Raw genomic sequence first — 23,864 nt, 5'->3', positions numbered from 1 at the left:
TACACACCTAATGCACGTCAATTTGCCTTTTTTGTCCTCGAACGATCACGTCTTCATGGTAAGGTGGTGTAAGAACTGTACAGCACTTTATAAATATATGTTTTACTTGACGGTAAAAGTTTGAATCCGTACAAGGAAACGTAACGGAAACAGGCGATGATAATATTCCGTTGACAGAAATGCAACGGAAACGTGTCGTCATATTTCCGTTCAGGAATCATAACGGAAACATAACAGGTCCAAGGAAGAAGTGAATGATGTGGAAACATAGAGTTTCATTTTTCCGAATTACGGAATCATGCTATTTCGTCCTGTGCTCACTCTAACTCTGTGCTATCCTAAACCTAACCCAAACCCCAAACCAATCCTAAGCTATGGTAAAGGGTTTAAGTCAGGGTTGAGGATAGGGTTAGGGCAGGAGCCCATTACCTGGTTAGGGTTAGAGTTTGGGTTGCTTCGGTTCAGAGGGGTTTAGTGTTACAATCAGGGTTAGGGCTAGGGTAAAATTACGCTTAGAGTTAGCGGGGTTTAGTGTTAGAATTAGGGTTAAGGCTAGGATGAGGCTATGCTTAGGGTTGGCGTTAATATTTTTCTACAAGCATTCAATTGCAGGGTTTTTGGTATTGTGTTTGTAAATTTCAGTAACTACTTGAAAGTTTACTGAAAAACAAACTATAGGCCGACTGGTACACTTACAGGATAGATAGAGAAGGTTGGGGTTAGGGTTAGGGTTAGGGTTAGGTCTAGGTTAAGGGCTATAGGTTAGGGTTTAGGGTTTAGGGTTAGGGTTTAGGGTTATGTTGTGGGGCTAGGGTTAGGGTTAGGGTTTAGGCTTAGGGTTAGGGTTAGAGGGTCTGCGGTTGAGGTTAGGGCTAGGGTGAAGGTTTGGGGTTAGGGTTTGGGGGTAGGGTTAGTGTTTAGGGTAAGGGTGTAAGCCTCTTCAAAAATATTTTTAAGAAGATTTTGTCACCTTTTTCACTTAAATAACCACCTGAAGAATTTTGACCAGTTAGATTATTTGAAGTGGTTGGATTAATTTTGATTGGGGTTTAATAACTTTTAGTAGTTGGATGATTATTTTTACCAGTTGAACCACTGTAATATGCTGGATCTTTTTAACTAATGTTACCATCCTTACCTGAATTATTTGAACCAATTTCACTGGTTACACATGCATTATCCAGTTAGACCATTTCAACTGGTTGGATTATTTAAACCAGTTTGTCCATTTTAGATATTGGCATCATTTTATCAAGTTGGATCATGTTAACCAGTCGCACCATTTTCCTAAGTGAGATCGTTTCTTCCGATTGGACCATGTCACGTATTTAAAATCTTTTCACCGTTTAAACTATTTTATCTTGTTTTGGCTGGTTGGACCATGTTAACCAGTTGCATCATTTTGACTGGAGTGAAAAGTTCCGTTCTTAAGCCGAGCCCTAACCCTAACCCGGGGTTAGGGTTAGGGTTAGGATAGCTCGCAGCTAGAGTTAGGGCTTGGGTAGGGTGGGATTATGATTTCCTTTTTTTTTTGTCCTTACTCATGAAGTTGATTTTGGCATTTCAAACAAAAACTCTGCTAGAGCATTAATTGAATGACATATCATGCACTTACTTTGAAGCAAGAACACTTTTTTTTTAATTCAGAAAAATACCTTTTTATTTTTTTTTAAGGACTGCTGGATATAACCTGTACAACCAAGATGAATTTACATTCATTATTTGTCATAACTTACACTAAATTAGAAATTCAAGTATGAAATGAGGGTACTAGCCCTTTAATAGTGTTCAAAATTTCCATATGCAGGGGTACTTGTGGCTACTGGAGAAGAATCAGTCTTTAACCCTTCACCCCCCCCCCCCAAGGGAGATAATAAGTACAGATATCCTCTTCCCTAGGGGCAACTAGCTCAAAAGTGAGTGATCTCAAGGGCCCTCCAAAAACGTTTTCTACAGCAATAACTAAGCTCTACAGAAGCACACTATGCAGACAAAAGGTGTAGGAGAATCAATGAATTCTTTAATTCTTGGTCCCTCCCAGGCCAACCTATTGTACAAATCTCATGACATCTGTTCCAGTTTCATCAGTCAATTTTTCAAGCTTCAAGCTTTTCCTGCAATTATGTACTTGTTCTTGAAGCTGAAAACTAACAAGGTTCCTGTAAATTAAGTTTACATAACAACCTAACAATTTGTGAAAATCACACAAATCCCAAGCTATATCCAGAATTATGCTCTTAATAAAATAAACTTTTAAAGCAAATTGGGATTTTGCCCTAGTTCTTTTTATTTTTTTGTTACTTTTTAAATACATTTGTATAAATAATGCTCCCCTAACTCTCCCCAAAACTTTTAGAACAGATGCAAACTCTTAAGAATGATCAAGCTTTACCTTATTATTAAAAATTTTTACATCTTAGACTACCAAGTTATCACAGAGGTTTTTTTTGGTACTTTGACCTGTTTAACACCTAAAAAGAAGAACACATACATAACACACACACAATCAGCCAGGTCAAAATGTGCTGCAGCCAACAATTTGGCCACCTACAATGAAATAGCTGCCAATTTCACACATGTCAGACTTCTATTCAGGACAAGATTTGGCCTCTGCTGCCTATTACTATTGCCAGCTTGCCTGCCACTCAAAATTTCAACTGAGATTGTACATACATACATGTGGGATTAGGTTACACGAGCGAACCTGCACTATTGAAAGAGGTCAATGAATTATAACTCAAAGAAACATTGATAAATAAAATAAATCAATAGAAATGACAAAAATTAAACTAACAGCAGACAGCTCTTTTTTGGCCTTCGGGGCCTGATCAGTGCAGTGATCTTCAACTAAGTGCTTAATTTGGACATAAAACCAAAACTTGTTATGGTTAAATATTATTATTTTTCTTTCAATATTCCCATTCCAGCTGATGTATATTATTTGAATAACAAATCTTATTAGCATGTTAAAATCACCTGAGGACAAGGCATACACTTTGTGCCAAAATTGCTTTGCATCAAGTACGTTATCTAGTACATCATTACCATCTTCAGGTATTTCTAATTTACTCTTGAAAATCACACAAATCATAAGCTATATACAGCATACAATTGGCAGCAAATTATTAAAAAGGAATGCAGTAATCTTTGATGATAAGAGTAGCTAAATAACAAATAGCCTAGTCAAAATGTGCCGGTAACCAGGGATTTGGCTTTCCACACAGAACATTTGTTAGGCGTCTAGTCTGGACAAGGTTTGGTCTCTACCTTCTGTTACTATAGCCAGCTTGCCTACTTCTAAAAAACTATTTGACTAAGCTGAAAAAAATGTTTGAGAGAAAAATGGCCACAACAAGCCCACTTACTGCAAAATAAGAAACATAAAAGTAACACTTCAAATTAATACAGAATATAAGCCTTGCAGGATTTGGCTCTCAATAAAATTAGTTAAAATAGCCGATCTTGAGTTTAACTACTCACTCAAAATGGGCCGACAGCCTGCAATTTGGCCACCTACAATGAAGTATCTTCCACTGACTTTACACCTTTCAGACTGCTTTTCAGGATGAGGTTTGGCCTCTGCTGCCTATAATTACAACAGCCAGCTTGACTACTACTAAAGAACATTTTGACTGGGCTGTGCAAGTGTTACTAGCATATAAAAAGCACCTTCAGGTAGATTACAGCAAAGCAGACTTTGTACCAAAACACTTTGCATTAAGTACATCATTACCCTCTACAGGTATTTCTAGTTTACATGTGAAAATCCCACAAATCTCAAGGTATATTACATCATACATGTTGACAAAGCAATCAGGGGTACATTTTTCATAATAGGATGCAATGGTCTTCAGTATCAAGATTATTTGGTACCTAAATAGTAAAATGTTCGAGAGAAGAAATAATCATAAACATTTTTTCTTTCTCATCAGCATCGACTTCCAAAAGTAATGGATAATGACCACCTAAAACAAAGAAGAAATAAATCAAATTTTTGATTTCACAGGGCTTCAATACGAAACAACTATACATATCTTTTATTTCCTACCACTTACAAGTGGCAGGAATGGCTGAAATGGCCTTCACGTGAACACAACAGAATCCTATGCGTGTATAACCATGTAGAACTATTTATTCGGTATCGAAATTACATCCCAAATGTCATGATATTTGACTGAAACTCAGCTTACCCATCTTTCGTTTAGACTTTGAAACTTGCTGCTTTTTACCACCGTTTCAATGTTTTCTTGTTGTTCAAAAGGTGGTAGGGCCATTGCAGACCGTGATTTTTTTTTACTTGAGAACCAGATCACAACACCCAAGCCTTTTCACGCTAAATATTAAACTACTGAGATTTCCTTCGCCGCCGTAAGCCGCCATTTTATCTTTCCCTGAATACTAGTTCCCAAGCTTCGAGCCCGAAGGTCTCAGACATGCACTGAAATTATGATATTCGTTATTTCAGGGCCAATTTAGAAATAACGGTAATCGTTATTTTGGTGTCGAGATCATGCTGATCACAACTGAACGCACATTTACCCCTTTCCTCCGCCATCTTGAATGTTGTAAGACAGTGGAACCGAGTCCTTCTCTTTATTTAACACGTGTAAAGAGCATTGGTAAAGAGTGCCACGAAATTACTATATCCATAAATTTGGTGCCAATTTAGAAATAACGATAATCGTAATTTCGGTCTCGAGATCATGTTGATGCTTACCTGACCAGGAGAATAGGGCCGTCGTCAGTATTTTGCGGCAATTGGTTTACCTGTCATCTCACGGAGCATCAGACTCTGCTTTCTTCCTTCATTTAGGTAAGTTTGAGTTGTTTTGTTCGCTCCAACACCACTTTTAATTACTTCAGGAAGTGTGTATCTCGTTTCTATTCCTTTTACAACGCTGCATTCTCGTTTAAACCGCTTCTTGAGAGCAGAGAAATGACGCTGAAGTGCAAGGCACACAACGGCGGGAACCAGCACTGCGCTAGTTTTGTTTTAAATTTATCAAGGATTGATATCTTTATTTGATATCTAGCTTTATAAATGATTCTCTTTCTATTTGAAATGTGGAATTACAGTTTTTTACGAATCATATTATTCAATTTGAGGATTTTCGGATCCAAAAACTTAATGTGTGGGGGTGAAAGGGCATGGCAAGAATTTTCCCCTTTGCAAATGGCGTACTGCTTAAGCTAACCAGGTACCTAAACTTTATGGAAAATTTTATAGCAAGTAATCTACATGTTGATTTATATTCAGATAATTTTTACACTTGGGTGAGCATCGTACATGTTTGTATTCATGTATTTTTTAATGGGCAAACCTGTCAGAAGAACCTAATGATGATGATGATAATAATAATAATAATAATAATAATAATAATAATAAACTTTATCCAATTGTCATGGAACTTAAGTATGTTGTTGCTAATTGGGAACACCATAACATAGATAACAGATATACTCTTAGATGTGTGTGAATTAAAACAGAAAAAACCTAATATAGAAATATTATAAGTAATAGAAATATAGAGTTTTGTGTTTATGTACAATGTTAAGAGTTGTTGGATTATATTTTAAGAATGACAAAAAAAAAAACCAGCTAGTGGGACATCTCTCGAGCAAAAAACTTTCCAGGTCCATTTTCTTAATTTGTCTTTTAAAACTGTTTAAGTCGCACTGTGTTGTACATTTCCCAGTAATTTGGGCCATAAATAAGGCCCTAGATATCTGATAGAATGTTTTCCATAGGTTACTGTATTATATATCGGTATAACAAGGTCTGATGCTGGTAAATTATAATTACTCTCCATTGTTTGGAATAATTCAAGGATGTACTTTGGAGATAATCCATTTTTAACATTGAACATCAACACCATCAGGTCATGCAGTTGTCTGTTATGCATTGTAGGTAATCCTGCTCTCTTTAATAGCTTTTTGTAGGTTGATGCACTGTAATTGAAAACCACTCTCAATCCCTTTTTTCTTTATCCTCTCTAGTTTCTGCTGATCGGATGCTCTAAGGAATAGCAAAACAAATGAGCGATAATTTAGCGAAGGGAGAATTACCTCTTTAAGCAGATGTAATTTCTTCTTTTCAGGAATTAGGTTTTTCTTTCTCAAGAGGACACCAATTTTGCAATTAGCTTTCTGACAGACTTCTTGAATGTGTGCACCAAAGCTAAGCTTAATATCTATATGGACTCCTAATGGCGTTAATGTACTTGTGCATTCAATTTCTTCATTGTCAATGACAATCTGTGCCTCTTGTGTATTCTTTGCTTTTTTGCTGGAGACATTTCCTAGAATTTGTCTTTGTTTGCTAGCAGGAAATTATTTTTATACCAGTTGGATACAATCTTAGCCTCATTGTTTAACAGGGTGGCAACCTTTCAATCAGCTGATTGAAAGGTTGCCATTTTTCTATGTAGAAAAATCACTGTTCTTAATACTATAACTTAAGTCATTCTGAAACATGTTCCACAGCAATGGTCTGAAACATGACCCTTGAGGGCAGCCTTTTCTTATATTGTGCCAAGAGCTGTTGACTGTTGCAAGCTTAACCCTTCCTTACTAGTCTTGGAAATATGATCTTAAGAGACATAGTGACTCATCAGAGAAATTATAGGCTTGTAGTTTCCTGACCATGTGCAATAGATGGAGAAACTCAAATGCTTTGCCAGTGTCAGTAGGGATAACTCCCACAAACTTTCCTTTGTCAATGGCCAGTCTCCAATCTTCTATGAGTTTCATTGAGGTCCTCTGACAGTGGTGACCCTTTCTGTAGGCTGACATGTTTAGGGAAAGATGCAAATCCACTTTGGTTACCACTTGCTTGCTTAGCAGCTGTTGAAAGATTTTTGTTTATAGCATTTAACACTGCCACGGGCCAATAGTCCTTCTCCATTTTGGCATCTTTCTTGAAAATAGGTACCCCATCCCCTCTCTTCCATCTCTTGGGATAACACCCAGATGTTATTGATAGATTAAAGATTTTTGTTGGTGAGAGTGCAAGTTCCTTTGCGGCTAGCTTTAAGATTCTTGGTGGTATTAAGTCAGGACAAGTGGACTTTGAGGGATTAAGACCATCTAAGGCTTTAGCAGTTTCGCCATAAGAGATCTCTGTAAATGTGAACATATCAGTAGTGGGCCAGTTGTTTTCAATGTTTGTTACACTTGGAGGGGCTGTAAAATTGTGTTCTGTTGGAGATAAGCTGGATTCATCACCAATATTGTTAGCCAAGGTAGAAAAATAACCAGCAAATTCTTTGACAACTACGTTTTGGTCTTTAGCCACAGTTCCATTCACATTCAATAACATACAATTGCTACCAAAGGATCCATTTCTGTTTGCCAGAAGAGGTTCGAACATTTTGAAGAATCCCTGTGGTTTAGAGTTCAACTCCTCAGATTTTATGTTAAGAAATTTTTTAATGGCAGTGTGTCATTGTTTTGAAGCTGCATTTCCGGTCTTCCTTTTCATTTCCCAGTCTCCTCAGTACTGTTGTTTGCATATGTTTTTGCTGCCTTTCTCTTGTCCCTGATTGCTTTCTTCCAGTTCTTGGTCATGAAAAGGACATCTTTAGATGGCACACACTTTTTTTTTACTGGATGTGTTCATCAGTAACGTAGTTGACAAGAACAATAATCACAGTTTTCTTCAAGAGATTCAAGTATGTCCATAACATACCATGTTGCAGTAACTAGGTTGTTCCTAAAGACTTCTTCATCCAGTTTTGTGTAACTACTGCACAAGAGAATTTTAGAGGGGTAATTGACCTTATTATTCACAATACCATAAATCATGGGCATGATCACTTAATCCCAAGACCTAAGGAAATGAAACCCCTTTGGCTGACTGTGCATTTTAGTGTCTTGATTTACTATATAATTTTATTGGTTGATGCTTTATGGGGTCCTCCTTGTATACAAGGCTAATTACATGTAAGTTTGCAGAGCAGCATGTAACTTCTAAAAGCACAAATCTTGTTTTTGCATTGAACCACCTGTAACCTAATTACATGTAAGTTTGCAGAGCAGCATGTAACTTCTAAAAGTACAAATCTTGTTTTTGCATTGAACCACCTGTAAGAAATTGCATTGTATACATGGACTTCTAGTTGGATATTGTTTCTTTTTTCTTACAACCAACAACACAGCTTTAAAACTCAGGAAAGCATTGTTTACTTGTTTGTCTCACCCACAATTTACTATCTGGTTTCCAGAGGAGGACGTTGGATTGGCTAATTGTTTTGAAAGAGATGTTGCACCTGACAAGTAATAACTTCCTTAGAGAACAACACTCTCTCTTTTATTCTTTATTTTCAGTCTATGGATTCTTTGTTTTTACATTTCTTACATCACTTTTATGTGTATTTGATATTGCACTATTATGCTCTTGTAGTGTATTTGATTAAGAAAATTTGCAATAATGTATAATGCATTATATTTCATCCACCTCATGGTGCTGAAAACACTTCCAAGATGGTGAGAGATGATGAGAAATTTTCACTGGAAAAAGAGTGTACATTACACATGGTCTGATATGGGTCAATCACTTGATGTTTATTTAATTAAAGTAGCTCACAAAACTTTATTGCACAATCATTTTTGATTAATTATATCTTATAATTATATGTTATTATATTGTTTAATATCATCATATATTATGGTGACATTCATGCATATAAATGATCAAAAAGTGCATTAATTTGTTCACATGTCCACAAAACATATCTTCAATTATAATACACAAATTAGATTTCTCTATTTAACATTTTTGGACTTAGATTTATGGAAACTTTGTCCTGGGCAGGCTTTCTTCAGGGCTATAAATACAATCCCCACATTTTGTTTCAACTAAATGGTTCAAAGTGACTAATGACTGAAAAAGATACCAAAAGGCAACTTTTTGACAAAATAAGCTTGGGGGCCTGTTATGCAATTAATGCTGATGGCATCTTTGTGGCAGACCTTCCACCAGTTTTCTTCTGTTTCTTTGTAAGTTTTTTTAACTCCGTCTTTTCCTGACCATGAAAAGTTTTCCACTTTTTTGTAGACTCTGGCTGTAGTCCCTGGCTTGGCCCTAACAGTGTTTACGATATCTAGGATTTTTCTTTATACTTGTACTTCAATTTTTGATCGATGACACTATTTTTAACTTACTTTGGCATTTGAGAAAGGTTTTTCCTCAAGTTTTTCTGTCTAAATGGACATTTCTGATGTGCTGAAATGCTGTTTTGCTGTGACTGAAACAGTGTGGGGAAGCCACTGTATTGCTTATGACTTGCCTGCAGTGGTAACAGTATACCAAAAACTTGCTGATCCGCCCCAAGACGATATCGACGACAGTTCACGTGTTTTTTTTCTACGTGGTACTTAAACGCACCAGCGCGGGGAAAAATGGTTCCGCAACATGTCACTGTTCCTGCCCATTTAGTGTCGTCGACTACATCTTCTCCAGCCCAATTCTATTTTCTTCTCGGTGCCGATGACGTGTCTCTTTCTTTGCGATGGCTTGATTAGTCTTTCTACAGTTCTTAAGGACTGGTCTTTCCGTCCAACATCTTCCCAGCTATCCCGCCGCGTGCTCTCGACGGCAGATTCAAAAGACAAATCACGAACTTGAGCGGTACACGGAATGCACACCCAGTTGATGTCGCTGCAATTCTTGACGGCATCTCGGTAAGTTATGGGTTTCTAACCTCAGTTTAGCTGTGGCTAATATGAGTTTAGCCAAGTTAACAAACCTGCGGTCAAGAAATATAGCGTTTGGTGAGCCCTAACCTGAGGTTGTTTAACCTGTCTATTGAACAAGCAGGCCTACACGTGGGGTTGCTACTGTGAACTTCAAATTTAAAGTCATGCTGTGCATAACTTCCTGATTAGAAAAACATGTCTACTGGTTTTCTAGCACATTGTTAAGCTTTTCCGCTAGTGTTTCAGAATATTTGTGCCCCTTTGGTAAGTTATCATAAAAAAGGTTGTCAATGAACCCAAAATGAATGGGTGAGTTGGGTGACTTGTCTACATTACAGACTTCTGAGATCCTCACCAGTCGGTGAGACAGGTAACATTTCCACATTACAGGCCTTTGGAGATCCTTACTGGTTGCATGTTGGTCCCTTTGTTTCAGGTTTGTAAGACTTGCTTAACATGGCCGCTGTATCGTCAGAAGGAAGGTTCAGGATTGCATTTGTATTGTCCTGTAGGGGTCCCTTCCTGGTGACAACCCACAACAATAATTTTTTTTCCTGGTCTGATTTTCTTTCCTTTCATTGTCTAACAAATAGTGCAAAGCAATGCACTCCTTGCATTTAAAAAAAAACATACTGATATCACATGGCCAAGAGTGGATACGCCTTTTATCTTGGAATGTTGCATGTAACACGGTTACCTTGGTGACATTGCTAACTTACATTTAGCGTAGGGTTTCATAATAAAAAAAAAACTTGAGCATTAACTCGAACAGCTCATATGTGAAATGGAAATTATTAGAAAAGTTATTACAAAATTACAACTATTAATAAATAAAAGTCTCTCCCTTCCATTTACAGGATCTATTTATTATTTTTCTACGTACATAATTCAAATATAGATTTAAAAAGAAAAATATATAGTAGGAACTAATAATTACGTATTAATGTATGGTTAAAATTAATATAGCTTAAAATGATACAGCTTAAAAAAATGTGCAGACTCCTCTTTTCTCTGCTCGTATCAAAAACCCGCTCTACAAAAACATGTTCAGTTGACCCATGACGAGTTAATTTCTAACTGACTGCGCATGCCGGTGTGTCCTCAAACGCCAAGCACAAATACATCTTTTCAGTTATCTCTGTCGGGTCATATGAAAAGTACATTCCTGTAGAGCGACTGACATTTCAATTAACTCTGCCAGCAGACTGTTATCATCAGAATTACAAGCCGGGACGTACTTACCAATTAAGTGTGCAAGTTTCTCAAAAAGTCACTTTTGTTTCAGTAGATTTCTATTTCTTTTCGGGGCCATCTTCAGCTGGACCATCGTCTGGCATGTGAAAACATAAAATGTTACTCATAATCAAAAACTGAACTGAATGAAAATTGATAATTTTTTTTTTCCACCTGCTTCCTTCAATTGTGTCCCAGAAACGCCAGATGATGCATCAAAGAGAAATGAAAAAAGTTATTGAAACATTCCATTTTGGAAGATAATTCATTATGGATGTTGCTTCAAAAACGTCTCTCAACCTAAATTCTACAAATCACAAGCTATATTAAATCACACATTCAAGTTGACGAAGCAATCAGTGGCAAATTTTTTTTATGATAGGATGAATGATCTTAAGTATCAAGATTATTTTGTGGCTAAATATTGAAATGTTCGAGAGAAGAAATAACCGTAAACAGGTGTTTTTTTTACCACAGCACAAGGTTTTTTCGAAGGAAATTGCAGAGTGCAAAATCGTTTGAACTTTGTTGTTTTTGGACTTTCTCATTTAAGACTTTCGCTGGCGTTATACTGTGAAGCAACATTGTACAAGCATGCTGAACAACTTTGTTTTTGGGCTTTAATAACAGGCTGTTAGAGACTAGCGACACTAATAGGGTGCGTGCTGATACACACCCAGTGTGTGCCATTATGGTTGGGTCTTCCAAGCCATCAATTTGGGAAAACTTCATTTTCAAGAGGTTTTGTGTAGCCTCCACTTCTGTCACTAAGCCATCCTCCAGGGTCCAAGATTAGTTTCTTGCGGTCAGCGTAGATCTCTGTGATCTACCTCTACAGCAGGTTCTGGAGGGTTCTCATTAATGAGAACTGTTTTGTCCTTGTCATTTTTTGGTGATGGGGGAGTAACTTCTGGCACATTATCTCCGTTAACTTCTGTAACGGGGCGAACGCTGACGTTATTCGATTCTTTAAATTATAGTGAGTTTACCAACGCCGTAAAGGACGAAAGTTTTGTGGATAAAATTTCAAGCGTGTAACTACTCAAATTGTTTTGTACTTAAAATTCCGTTAAAAAATAAAAATACAATGAACGATAAAACTTACTTACTATTAAATCCAAGCTAAAAGAAATGATCTTTAGAAAAACTACCCTTTTCTTTGCTTTTGTTATTCTTCCAATCTCACCAATCCTTTTGATATGTCTTTCCGTATATTAACATGTATCAAAGACGTGTGTATACCGTGCGTGTACCGAATGAAAGATAGCAACACATAATACAATAGATTGAAGTTCCATAGCCTTCCTCCGCTTCGAGCTGCTTTCTCCTGGAGTGACTCTTGCTTTTATCTGGACGAGGTCTAAGGTTGAAGAGTAGGGTTTAAGCTGATATCTTAGTACGCTTTTTTTTTTTTTTTTTTACCGTAACAGCTGGATCTGTAGACGTTTGATGTATGGTTTTGATATGATCGTTCCATTTTGCTGCAGTGAACTCGGAGGGATTTTTTTTGGAGAGATGGAAAGATGCTGTGATAACTAACTTGTCATTTATTGCTGTAAGAGGACTAGTGTCTGGCAAAATATCTCCTTTGACTCGTTTGCACTTGATGTTAGATTGGAGTTCAATATCCAGCCCGCGATTCAAGCTGTGATCTGTGGGAAGGGGTCTAGTATGTGAAGTAGATTTGCCGATTATGTAGGCTGATATTTGGGTACTTTTCTGGCTGCAGGTTTTACTGTTACAGCAGGATCTGTATCGTGATCACTATTTCTATCTTGTGATAATGAGGCAAAGTTTCTGCTCAAGGTTCATCGTCTGCCATTTCTCACGTCTCCAGCTGTGAAAGAAAAGACCCAAAAAGAAAAAATATCTTAGGTTATCATGTAAGCTAACTGAAAAGAATTCTAAAGCGAAAAGACGTAAAAGCGCGAAGAAAAAGGCCTCAACAAACCCAAGTTGCAAAACTCTGAAGACGACTTCCTTCGACGACACTCTTTCAGCAGTCGTCGCCGGCCTCGAGACGACATTAGAGAACTTCAGATCCGACTACGAGTACGAGTACGAGTACGAGTACGCCTTTTGCGCGCGGGAGGCCTAGGGCTTAGCTGTTGTAGACACCGTCGTCGCCGTCGTCAGCTCGCAACAAAAATGTTTCAGTACTTGAATTACTGAATTACCACTGTTAGTAAAAGTTCTGGCCATTCCTGATACATTTGTTTGTAGAAACGGGACTGTGGCAACTGGCATGAAAGGTTTGTGCATTTCTTTTACGAAGATTTGCATACCCGTGCAGAATGAGCGACTTAATTTCAAGGTTTGGGAGATCTGTACCTGAGCGAGATTATCTCGGAAGTTTCAAGCCACATCTTTGATAACTATGGGTATATTTTACAAAGCTTGAACCAGCCCTGGATGCAGCCTGAGAATGCAAATATGGAAAAGGTACAATAAAAAGTACTAACCTCATCTCATTTAGGTGTTACCTGCCCTTCAGCTGTATTGATTTATAGGTTGAGGTGCTGAAATAATTCTAGTGAGTTTGAGTTGTGCTGTTTCTGATATTTGTTGTTGCAACTTGAAAACTTGCTCGCATCATTTTTAAAGTGGTCGGGAAAATTGCAGTGGAAATGCAAGTGTTATTGTTGGAACTAGCACAATTTAACCTGATATCTGCTTCAGCAGACTATCACACTACTATGTTATGATGTACAAAATTTGTGGATTGTATGCGTTATCACTCACAAAAGAAAAATATGTGTCTTACAGACAGCAACAAAAGCTCCAGATGTAATGTCATCTACTTTTGAATGTATTGCTGTTTAATAAATGAGGATGTACATACTTTCCAGAGGAGTTTTTGTGTAGTTGTTTCATGAGGCTTTCTCTTTCTTCTGCTTTTGTTCCTCGCCTTCTCTCAGTTCTTCAAATCCTGCAATCCCGTACTCTTCATCTACTCCACTTTGTTTTTCTCTTCGCTTTCCTTCTTTAGGAAATCTTTCATCAATTTGTCAAATTTTTCTCGTACTGATCTTTGTGTCACCTTTAATCCACAACCAGCCAAACGCTCTGCAATTTCTGTCCAAGCTGACCCTCTTTCTTTGGTGCCAGCCTTAAACTGGTATGGTTCAGTGGTGATTACTTCAGTGAGAAGCATTTTTTCGTGCTCGATTTTCCAAATAAACAGCTCTCTCGACGTATCGTCATGTAGCTCTGAAACTGGAAAACACGGTATGTATTAAGCTTAACTTTAACTTAACTTCTGGTTTTAACGCTTGGACCGAAAAATACAACTTGTTAGGCTAAAACTGATTTACTTAAGCTTATTTTAATCGAAAGAATAAAAGAAGGAGCATGACTTTGAACTTGAAGTGTAGTTTTTGAAAAGCAATTTCTAACGTGCAAACATAATAATTTGTTAGTTGCTGTTTAATGTAGAATTTGTACTTGTATGAGTCGCTTGAAACTTGTAAAAACAGCTATAAAGACTAACCTTTTAACCCGCCTGAACTCAGTCGTACTTGGGGAACGAGTTCTCTTGAAAATCTCGTAGTTCTCAACAGGACGGCGACGAGATTTTTGAAGACAGAACGACTTTGTGTGACATGCTTTCGCTATCGCGCATGCGTAGTAGGTGCACGTTGGAAATCTCGTTCTCGTACTCGTAGTAGTAGTCGGATCTGAAGGTCTCTATTCAATCTTGCGTGACACCTTTTGCGCATGCGTATCAGGGCGTTTCCGCTGAGCAGACGTCGTCGTCGTAAAAGTAGTCGTCGATTCGTAAGCTTTCTAATGATACCATTGGATGGTTTTGGTTTGGATTTCCACATCATTATGACACAGGTTTCATGTCCCTTTCGAACGTGCTCTAGTATTGCAGTAGGTTCAAGACTGCTCGGTTCACGAGTTCATTACAGTGAGCTTTTGGCTTGTACCACACACTGAGAGAATGGAGCCAAATAGATAATCCTTTCTACACATATAGAACAGTGGGAATTCAATTTGCACCCAGTACATTAGGCAATTATCCCTTTTGAAGTGCTTTCTTTTCCAAGTGTTGAGCTAGAACCAAGCCCTCGTAGCCTTTAGTACTGAGTTAATCCACATCTCCCATTCTTTCAGATCTACCAGACCTACTTTGAACTCTCTCGATTCGAGCATGGGCTATTCTAGAAAGTGTGTTTACTAGTCTTTAATTAAAAGTTCTCTGATCCTCTGGATTATTTCTGCCTGGAAATGACCGCTGCATATAGATTTCTTGTACCAAAAATTTCAGCCACCACTTAAAAGTAAAGAATAGACCCTGAATCTTTTAAATGGTTCTGGAATTGGAATTCCAATAGTGTTATTTTCAAGAGTACAGCAGTATGTCGCTGACATTATTGGTTACCTCGATCTCTCTTCTTTTGTAATGAGTTTCCTCAATTCCTCTGACGGCGCACACTGAACTGTTGCAACTTTATCACGACCCGAACCTACAAGGACATCTAGGTGCCATTTATTAGCCCTGTCTGGCTGGTCATGGAGATTCCTCTGACTCGTTGGAAGTTTTTTCTACCTTACCATTTCCGAGTCGTTTAATTTTATTCCGTATTTTAGGAGGTCCTGTAGTAGCGGTTTACACCATGAAGATAAACAGAATAGAAATACGTTCGAGTGACGACTCTAAAAGCATTTTGCATTCGGTGTTTACTCATTTCGTTCTCACGGACGTTTCGTAAACTTGAGAAACTTTGTCCTAAAGAGGGGTTGGCTTCCAACAGGACTTTGACCACACAGAAATCGATCATATGGTTTGAGTAACGACTCTAAAAGTGTTTTTCGTTTCTAACAACAAAGTAAAACGTTCGTTTCTATAGCAACAAAATGCAGTGTTGGTAGTCTATGTTAAAAAGTCTTATGTTGTGTGCTTTCTTTGTGTCATATGATAGGTTTTCTGTTGCATTTTGCATATTTTGGGCTTAGGAAATTATATTCCGTTGGTTCATAATTAATCACACGCAAGTAGGGGTTTTGTAACTAACATTTTTCGGACACCTGTCTTGAAGTAGCTATCTCGGAAGTTCATTTTTCTTCCGTCGAATGACACGTATTTTTTCATTTTTCTGTATACTTTGCGTTTCCTTCCGATTGCATAGGCAATGTTGAATAGTGTGAAGAAAATTTTGATCTCTTGACTCAAGGAACGAACAATTGAAAGTTCTGAGCCCGAAATGGAAAAAACTTCCGTGCAGATGCCAATTTCCTCTGGGTTTTCCTTGATCACTCTCGTGACGTTTGCTCGCACGTTATTTCGTATGTGACGCGCATGAGTGAGTATAACTATTATCACCAAACAGTGTAGGTCATCCACGCGACAACTCCAAAGACAATTCAACTTCTTTAGACAATAAACAAACCTGAACATTGACAAATGACACTTTCATGATTTATTTGTTGAAAACTTTATCAATTAGTTGACAGCATTAAACTACGACATTCAAGTAGCCTACTGGTGCATTACCACAAAGCTTTTTGGCTTGTTATAAACGTGGGCCACATCCAGCCACATTAAATTGTATTTATTTCTGAGGTGCCGAAACTTCTTCTATCACGATCCTGGACACTGAGTTCCAGCCAGAATGAGCATCTGCATTCCCATAACCGCTACAGTCTCCCACGTTGATCCCCACGCGCACAGTTCCTTGTGGGATGTTCTCACAGTAGCCTTCAATATGACGCACACGAAGTGGCTCTAAATTGCTTGCTTGATGGATATAAATGAGACCATCAATTGGCATAGGGCCACTGCATTCAGCCCCGTTAAAGGTGAAGTACCAACGTTTGCAGCAAATTGTGCATTTAAAGATTCGGAGAGCACCGCTATAGAAAACGCGTAAAGAAGTGTCTTTCTTTGTCTTTTGAAAAATGCAGTCCTGTAAATTTGGTAGGATAGATTAATAAAAGTTATTTTAGGAGAAGAGGTACATTACGATAAGAACGGTTCGTCAATACCTCTATGACTGTGCTAGACTGAATTGCTACGAGCTGGCTACAGTTGCTAGCCAGCTGACACCCATTCAGAGGCTAACGTGAGGTGGGGAAGCCCACATTTACTCTCTTTTAACCGCAATTAACTTTCCAGAGATTATTGCATGATCGCATAGGAATATAAACGAACCAAATGGCGGTGTATTTACTCTCTTCTAAACTCGCGGGCTTCCTTACTTATTTTGTACCGTCGCCCAGAGAAACAAGCAATCCAAGTTTAGAATCAAAATGTGCCTTTTGGCTTACTTTGATTAATCCATAATCCCGATCATCGCTTCCCCTCCAGACGCACTGTTTCCAAGTTGCGGCGATACCAGCTTCCCCTTTAGGGCCCTGTTCTCCTCGTTCTCCCTTTACCCCGTCACGACCGTGAGGGCCTGGTATGCCTGGAGTTCCTGGAATACCAGGTATGCCGTCTGATAGGCAAGTCTATGAAAGACGCAAAGAAGTCAAACAGATTCAGGCGTATCAGAAAGATCTTTCCAAAGTGCAGATTGAGATAGGTAGCTCCAATATTCGTTGTTGTTACGTACCTTTTGAGAGGGTTCGACAGCTTGCAAATAGGCAACTGTAAATATTACTAGCAGGTGAGCTTTCATCGTCAGCGTACTCTGTCAATAATGTTCAGCTTTAGTTACTCAAGATAACCAACTTTTTATATTGTTAGATCTACGAGGATTACTTTTCGTAAGAAGGCTCAAATGAATACTTCCGTAACATCTATGAATTACAAGATCTAAAAAGACTAGGGTACCGAACTGAAATTTCTCTAAGTGCCCTCTGGGTATAGTAAATTGTTGATGGGTAAGTTAGATATGAACAAGAAGAATGGCGGAAGACATTAGCTTCTTTGTTATATTAGAAAATAAAATCACACCTAAAAGCGCCGTGTCACCTGATTTATTAGTAAGGTAAGCCCGAAACTGAATGCTCCCTGAGAACTAGTCACGCAGCAAAGAACAGGTCGCGATTCTCCTTTGAAAAGCCTTTCATGATAGAAAAATCCCGGCAGTTAATGATAACAACTTTTAAGATGGCAACGAACATCACAGTCTTTATATATATACACATGAGTTTGATACCACTAAATACCGTCTATTGCTCAATATGAAACTGCAGCCTTCCGACCGTAAGAAAATTCTTACTGAGACTTCCAGAAGATACGACTTCTCTTCGTTGTATCAATAACAGGCGATGAACACTTTTTACACTACGAAACGTCGAATTTATGTTTTTGAAATATTTGGTCCTAGGCTTGAAGATCACGTAGCAGTTGAAAATGACGCCAAATAAGGGTAGAAAATGACGGGACGTGCTCTTGCTGCTTTGAGAGGATTATTTTAATAATCTTCTCAGTTTTAAGGTAAGTATGGGTTAGACAGTGTCATAACTGACGAAGTTGCTCAAAACTTTGAGTGTGTCCCGTTGATCAGATTCATTGGTAATTGTATAAATCGAATGGAGTCAAGAGAGAGAGAACAATTTGGACAGACTGACTGACGAGCAAGGAGTTGTTTCCTTGTTGTAATACAGGGGAAGGGATTGACAGATGGGGTCGTGACCGGCACGTCGATTCATGCACGTACACTTAATGAAAATGACAGGACGTGCTCTTGTAGCTCTAAAAATATTATTAAGATCAGTTTCCAGGTACGTATGAGCTAGGCAGTGTCTTAAAGAAGTTGCCCAAAACTATGAGTGTGTTCCGTTGATCAGATTCAGGGGTAATTGTCATTGAGCAATTTTACAGAGAGAACAATTTGGACAGACTGACTGACGAGCAAGGAGTTGTTTCCTTGTTGTAATACAGGGGAAGGGATCGACAGATGCGGTCATGACCGGCACTTAGATTCATGCACGCACACTTAATAGCTTGACACCGAAATGTTCGGCAACTCTTTAACTTACTCGAGCGGCTGGATCAGACTCATTGTGGTCTCTTGAGAGAGGAAGCAACAGGAATTAGAGCAGTTTACTCGCCGTGAAAACGCAGCTTAGGTGTTATCCTAATCACTATGTAATACTTGTCGCAGTTTGTATTTTAATACACGTGTTACTACAAAGTGCGACCATTTTAAAACATAGGCATGCATAGCATGCAAGATTTATTCTTTTTGGCCCGGTGAGTTGAGATGGTATACTATGTGCCTAATGTTCTCATTTCTGTAACAGGAAAAAGCATAACTTTCAAAATAACGAAAATATCGCGTTACTTCACCTTAACAGAAAAAAGACAAATTTTATCTGAACTCGCACAGGTATTTTGCGGTCTATTGTCGCTAATGTCAATACTTCTAAGCAAAAATGAAATGCATCAGTACCACGCTGATTGTTGTCTCTTTCGCAGCCGTTGTTTGGTCTCGTCACACACGATATTTATCCATTTCTTCCCTGTTACCGCACTTGAATAACGGCACAACTCTTGAAGTCTTCCAGCCGGCTGGTATCACTCCAGAGAAATAGGAAAGGTTAATTATGCGAGTCAAGCACTCCGAAATAACCGGAACTCCGTCCTTAGGCAAGCGTGCAGGAGTATTGTCTAGTCCAGTAGCTTTGTTCGTTTTTAGCTTTCTTAACAAATTGTAAACAACTTCAGGTCTTGTAGTAGAACATACAACTCCTCACGCTAACATACAGTCATTTATTTTTTTTTAATAACAATAAAAAAAAAGCTGAATAACACGTCACATTTTGTAATTAAAAAAAAATAAAACATTGCACTTTGTCAAATACTAGTCGCACATTGTAGCAAAGGGTGACGATTACCACAAAGTGAAAGAACATGTCATTTATCGTACCAAGAGGCCTCGAAGAATAATAAACATCACTGCTGGATCGGTTTATCGACAACTGACCTCCTATTCCGTCCAAGGTAATCGTATAGAAATTTTATTTCGCCTTCAACAGACTTCAAGGCAACACTACCACTTGATTAATGATTAACTATAGGTTAATTTACGAAATAAACGCATCAGAAAACCTTTCTCATTCCTTAGCATATACGTGGTCCAATTCCTGTAGCAAGGACATCCTAAAGACTTGCGTGATTGTGCAACCTTTAAAAAATATTTGGAAAATGCCAGGGAACTTCAAATAATTACCGAAATCCTACCGAATAATTCGCGAGAGCCCGATTTTCACTTTCAAAGTTAAATAATGGCAAATATGATACTGATGTTTCACAAAAGTGTGTTGCTAAAACCGTATCAACCCTTGAGGCCTACACTAGCTAGCAGGTATGAAAAGAGCATGGAGCTAATAAGAGGAACCACCCTCTTTACCAGTTTTCAGCCGTTCGTTTCCCATGAGTGGTGGATAGAACAGGCAGATAGCAATGGTATCTCTAGCGCCGATTGTCATCTTGTGGGCGTTGTTTCCTACAAGAAACATAGTCCCATGATGCTTTTCAGAGTCAAAATCGTGTCGACATTGCCCGTTTTCCCATACGTATTCACCTTGACCTTTGATAACATAGACTAATTCTTTGTTATTTAGATATTGGAGATGCTTGCTAAAACTACTCGAACAAAACGTGTTGTGAACTGAGATGTTGTAGCCATCAGGGGCGGCAAGAAACCTTCGACTTAATCCATCTTCAAAGGGAACATTGCGATCTGAATCAGTTACTTCGTCCAGGCTCTTCATTAGCAAAGGTGGGGGAGATACGCTTGTGTCATGTGGGACGGAAACAGCAACCATTCTCACTGGCTCCTGAATACGAATGTGAACGTTTTTGTCAGATGTGAGAGCAAGGAGATGGTCAGCGGTGAAAGGCAGCTGTTTGGTTGCACCGTCGTGTATGACACATCGCCCTGTTAAAATGGATGAGGTGTTTAGCAACATGAAAGTTGTGATTTTAGATATATGAAATTCATATTTATTTGCACTGCGGTGAAGAAACGAGTTTAAGAGATCCTCGCAGCCAAGAACACTACTGAACTAGTAGTTGAAAATAGGACCTGAAAAAATTCAGGCCCGTACGGGATTTGAACCCATGACCTCTGCGATACCGATGCAGCGCTCCACCAACTGAGCTAACAAGCCAACTGGGAGCTGGTCAATATGTTGAGTCCAAATAAACCATCCAAGTGATGAATGATGATTTCAGTTATATGAAGTTCATATATTTGTATATATTTGTATAATAATATATATTCCAGTTGGCTTGTTAGCTCAGTTGGTAGCGCGCTGCACCGGTATCGCAGAGGTCATGGGTTTAAATCCCGTACGGGCCTGAATTTTTTTCAGGTCCTATTTTCAACTACTAGTTCAGTAGTGTTCTTAGCTGCGAGGATCTCTTAAACATGAAAGTTCTTTACGTCTTGAAGATACCTTGCTCAACATGAGTGGATGTTTGACGAGTTGCGTGGTATTTTTCCGAGCCCCTTCGAGGCTCGGTAAAATATCAGTAATGAACCAACTGTCCGCTCGTATTCCACGTTAAACCCTTCGAATAAAGTCTTTTTTTTGTCTACCAACATTTAATTTTTTAGTATGCTGGCTTCTAGTTTTCGATCGCAAAGGGCATGTACGAAAGATGAAAATAACGCAAACGAAACCATTTAAGTTTACTTTTATGACCCCTCCCTTTCCACTAGGAAAAGAAAAGTTTGGATCGTTAAGTGCAATTATTTTGTTGCTCCACTTTCTGTCTGTATTCAATACTTCTTTTACAGTGCAATATCATTTTAAATTTTGTGCTTTTCGTTGCCCTTTTATTGTAAATTAGAATTTAAAAAGTAGACATTTCTCAGGAACGTTCGAGTCTTTGAAATGGTGGATAAGGCGCTTATTTCAGTGATTAGAAAGGAGCTCAATCGCGCGGAGGCGCTGTTTAATTATCCCCAAATCGTAACCAAGGAATAACCTTCTCTTTTTTCCGCAATTTTGCACCCAAATAGTTCGGCAAACGGGATAATTCACTTTAAAAGAACTGGGGGTAGGGAAAGGGGTGCTTGTTTAGATTTTGGTTTAAGTAGGAGGCATATTCTTAACGGTTTTTAATAGAAGGAATCACTAATTCGAGAATGTGCGATGATCAGTGTTGAATTTTTGGTCACCTCAACAAGTTGCCGATGCTAACCAAATAACAAAAACAAAAGAAAGACAATTAGTGGTGTCCAATTACTTAATTTGCTCCATCTATCTAATTTTAATTCAAGACGGCTAACGCGCTGCTTGCGTGACTGAATAACAGACCCCTGGCTTTCTTAACCTGAATTCTCGAGTTTCGACTCTCTAGACCTCGTATTCTGGCACCCATCGACCATTGGTAGTGCTCCTCACAATAATTCAAGATTAAAGGTAACTGCTTTTATCTAGTCTCTAAATCAAACAAAACTTCGAGTGTATGATAGACGCAAATACTACAAATTTACCACACTAATAATACTCCATGGACTTCTATCGACCCGTGACTGTACAGGCGTCCTATTAGAGCGAGCTAACGATATAAGCTCGCAATTGTTTATCCGACGGGCCATGTTTGATTTGGAGTTAGAGTGGACAGTGGGGGTAAGGGCGAAAATCTTCACTCCCCCACACCTACGCCTCTTCTTATTCTTGACCGATGACTACCCCCTTAGTACGTATTTTCTTCTCTCCCCTGTCTTTCGCTGCCATTTAATTCAAAGATGGCGGCCACAATTTTCGCTACGAAGATACTTAGCACCAGCTAACTAAAGAAGTCAAATATGCTGTTTGCTGTCTTGCGGTATAATTCTATCAATAATTCAGGAAGGCTCTGACACGCAGGGCACGGTGGCATGATTCTCTTATGTAGATATATAGTAATTTGGGTTTTATCTTGGTTTTTTTTGTGTGCGTGTGAAAGCAAAGGGTTTCATTTGACCAGGTCTTCACTCTACTGATATAATTTGTCATAGGAGCGATAGTCATTCGTTGCATGGAAATGTTTACTCATACCTTCAACACAGTAGTATATGTGATTGTGATTACGGTGAAATGCGATGAGCGTGACCTCGTCGCCAGCTTGAGCGTAAAATTCGTACATTGCACATCCCACTCCGTCTTCAAGGGAAACTAAAATCTTTCCCTGTATCTTACTACTGCCAAGGGGCACAATCGGAAGATCATCTGCTACTCGAACTTTCATTCTTGCTTCAGATTTGTCAATCTGCAAATAGGTTTATCGTGCTTGGATTTGCAAGACGAGGGGTCCCAAGAGGCCTGGAAGCTACAAGCCATTCCCAGAGGACATTGCGAGTCAAATTTTCGTCAGGCGCGGAAAAGATACAGTAAGCTTGAGTGAAGTTTTATGTTATTCCACGTCACATTGAAAGATTTCTCGCGCGGTCACAACAAGGAAGGCATTTATTGAAAGATAGGTGCCTGGGGTACGGGTACTCAGACTATGAGCGGGATTATTTCCCCCGGCTTAAGCCATTTCCACCACCTTACCCTCAAAGATCTTAACCAAAAAAAGGGTAAGTGATCACAATTCATAATTGCCAAGGGTTGCAACCATCCTAAATCATTTTCTTTTTCAGCGAAATACACTCGGGAATCCTATTACAACAACTGTACCTGTAGCATCATGAAGACCGGCATTCGTTGCTGTAACGGGGGCAACAGGTCATCATCGTTAATCTTCTTTCCACGCATGAACCGCTCTGCCCTTCTGTGTAGGTTGTTTAAAGATCGTTATCAAACTATTGTTTGAAATCTTCGTCAGCCTATGAGCAGTACTTGTTCCAAAACTCCCACCTCCTTCTGGGAGTGATCAAGGCTGGTTTTACGAGGGGCTGGTGTGGATGAAGACGAAGCATTTGTTTCCCCCCCCCCTCCCCCCTTCTCCCCACTTCCCCTCAACAACCCACCTCAAGTCCTTTTTGCACTTCTGTCGAGGTAAAATTTTAAGTTTTGAACGATCAAACAAACAAAATGAA

General features: G+C 38.8%; 2 protein-coding genes and 1 long non-coding RNA gene across 5 annotated transcripts; 1 reads left to right on the top strand and 2 right to left on the bottom strand.

Annotated features, from left to right (window-relative positions):
- Nucleotides 1-4,669: 4,669 nt before the first annotated feature.
- Nucleotides 4,670-20,862, top strand: LOC136279502 (uncharacterized). 2 transcript variants are annotated; one of them, XR_010716915.1, is made up of 3 exons: nucleotides 4,670-4,813; nucleotides 18,210-18,319; nucleotides 19,304-19,479. It is a non-coding gene; the product is annotated as an uncharacterized lncRNA (long non-coding RNA). The 2 variants fall into 2 exon arrangements; XR_010716914.1 differs by lacking the exon at nucleotides 19,304-19,479 and adding an exon at nucleotides 20,452-20,862 and having other exon boundaries at nucleotides 4,672-4,813.
- Nucleotides 16,341-18,188, bottom strand: LOC131799501 (collagen triple helix repeat-containing protein 1-like). Of its 2 annotated transcripts, none has more exons than XM_059117209.2 (4): nucleotides 18,049-18,188; nucleotides 17,490-17,567; nucleotides 17,203-17,385; nucleotides 16,341-16,841 (listed from the first exon to the last, which is right to left on the bottom strand). In XM_059117209.2, the coding sequence occupies exons 2-4, from the start codon at nucleotides 17,553-17,555 to the stop codon at nucleotides 16,488-16,490; spliced, it is 603 nt and encodes a 200-aa protein (XP_058973192.2). In that variant the 5' UTR covers nucleotides 17,556-17,567; nucleotides 18,049-18,188; the 3' UTR covers nucleotides 16,341-16,487. The 2 variants fall into 2 exon arrangements, with proteins under 2 accessions (XP_058973192.2, XP_058973201.2); XM_059117218.2 differs by having other exon boundaries at nucleotides 18,102-18,156.
- On the bottom strand, nucleotides 19,626-23,124 carry LOC131772304 (uncharacterized). Its single transcript, XM_059088193.2, has 2 exons — nucleotides 22,882-23,124; nucleotides 19,626-20,768 (listed from the first exon to the last, which is right to left on the bottom strand). The coding sequence occupies exons 1-2, from the start codon at nucleotides 23,069-23,071 to the stop codon at nucleotides 20,212-20,214; spliced, it is 747 nt and encodes a 248-aa protein (XP_058944176.1). The 5' UTR covers nucleotides 23,072-23,124; the 3' UTR covers nucleotides 19,626-20,211.
- Nucleotides 23,125-23,864: the final 740 nt, after the last annotated feature.

This window comes from Pocillopora verrucosa, chromosome 3 (assembly GCF_036669915.1).
Source record: "Pocillopora verrucosa isolate sample1 chromosome 3, ASM3666991v2, whole genome shotgun sequence".
NCBI classification, from domain to species: domain Eukaryota; kingdom Metazoa; phylum Cnidaria; class Anthozoa; order Scleractinia; family Pocilloporidae; genus Pocillopora; species Pocillopora verrucosa.
This window is presented reverse-complemented; position numbering and strand designations above follow the sequence as displayed.

What these genes read in the sequence shown, in the direction of transcription:
- LOC131799501 (XM_059117209.2), bottom strand. Translation starts at nt 17,555, where the DNA reads ATGAAAGCTCACCTGCTAGTAATATTTACAGTTGCCTATTTGCAAGCT. An exon ending in CTGTCGAACCCTCTCAAAAG is followed by an intron (nt 17,386 to 17,489) that starts GTACGTAACAAC and finishes CGTCTTTCATAG; the next exon opens with ACTTGCCTATCAGACGGCAT. An exon ending in GGGATTATGGATTAATCAAA is followed by an intron (nt 16,842 to 17,202) that starts GTAAGCCAAAAG and finishes CCAAATTTACAG; the next exon opens with GACTGCATTTTTCAAAAGAC.
- LOC131772304 (XM_059088193.2), bottom strand. Translation starts at nt 23,071, where the DNA reads ATGAAAGTTCGAGTAGCAGATGATCTTCCGATTGTGCCCCTTGGCAGT. An exon ending in CATATACTACTGTGTTGAAG is followed by an intron (nt 20,769 to 22,881) that starts GTATGAGTAAAC and finishes CCATTTTAACAG; the next exon opens with GGCGATGTGTCATACACGAC.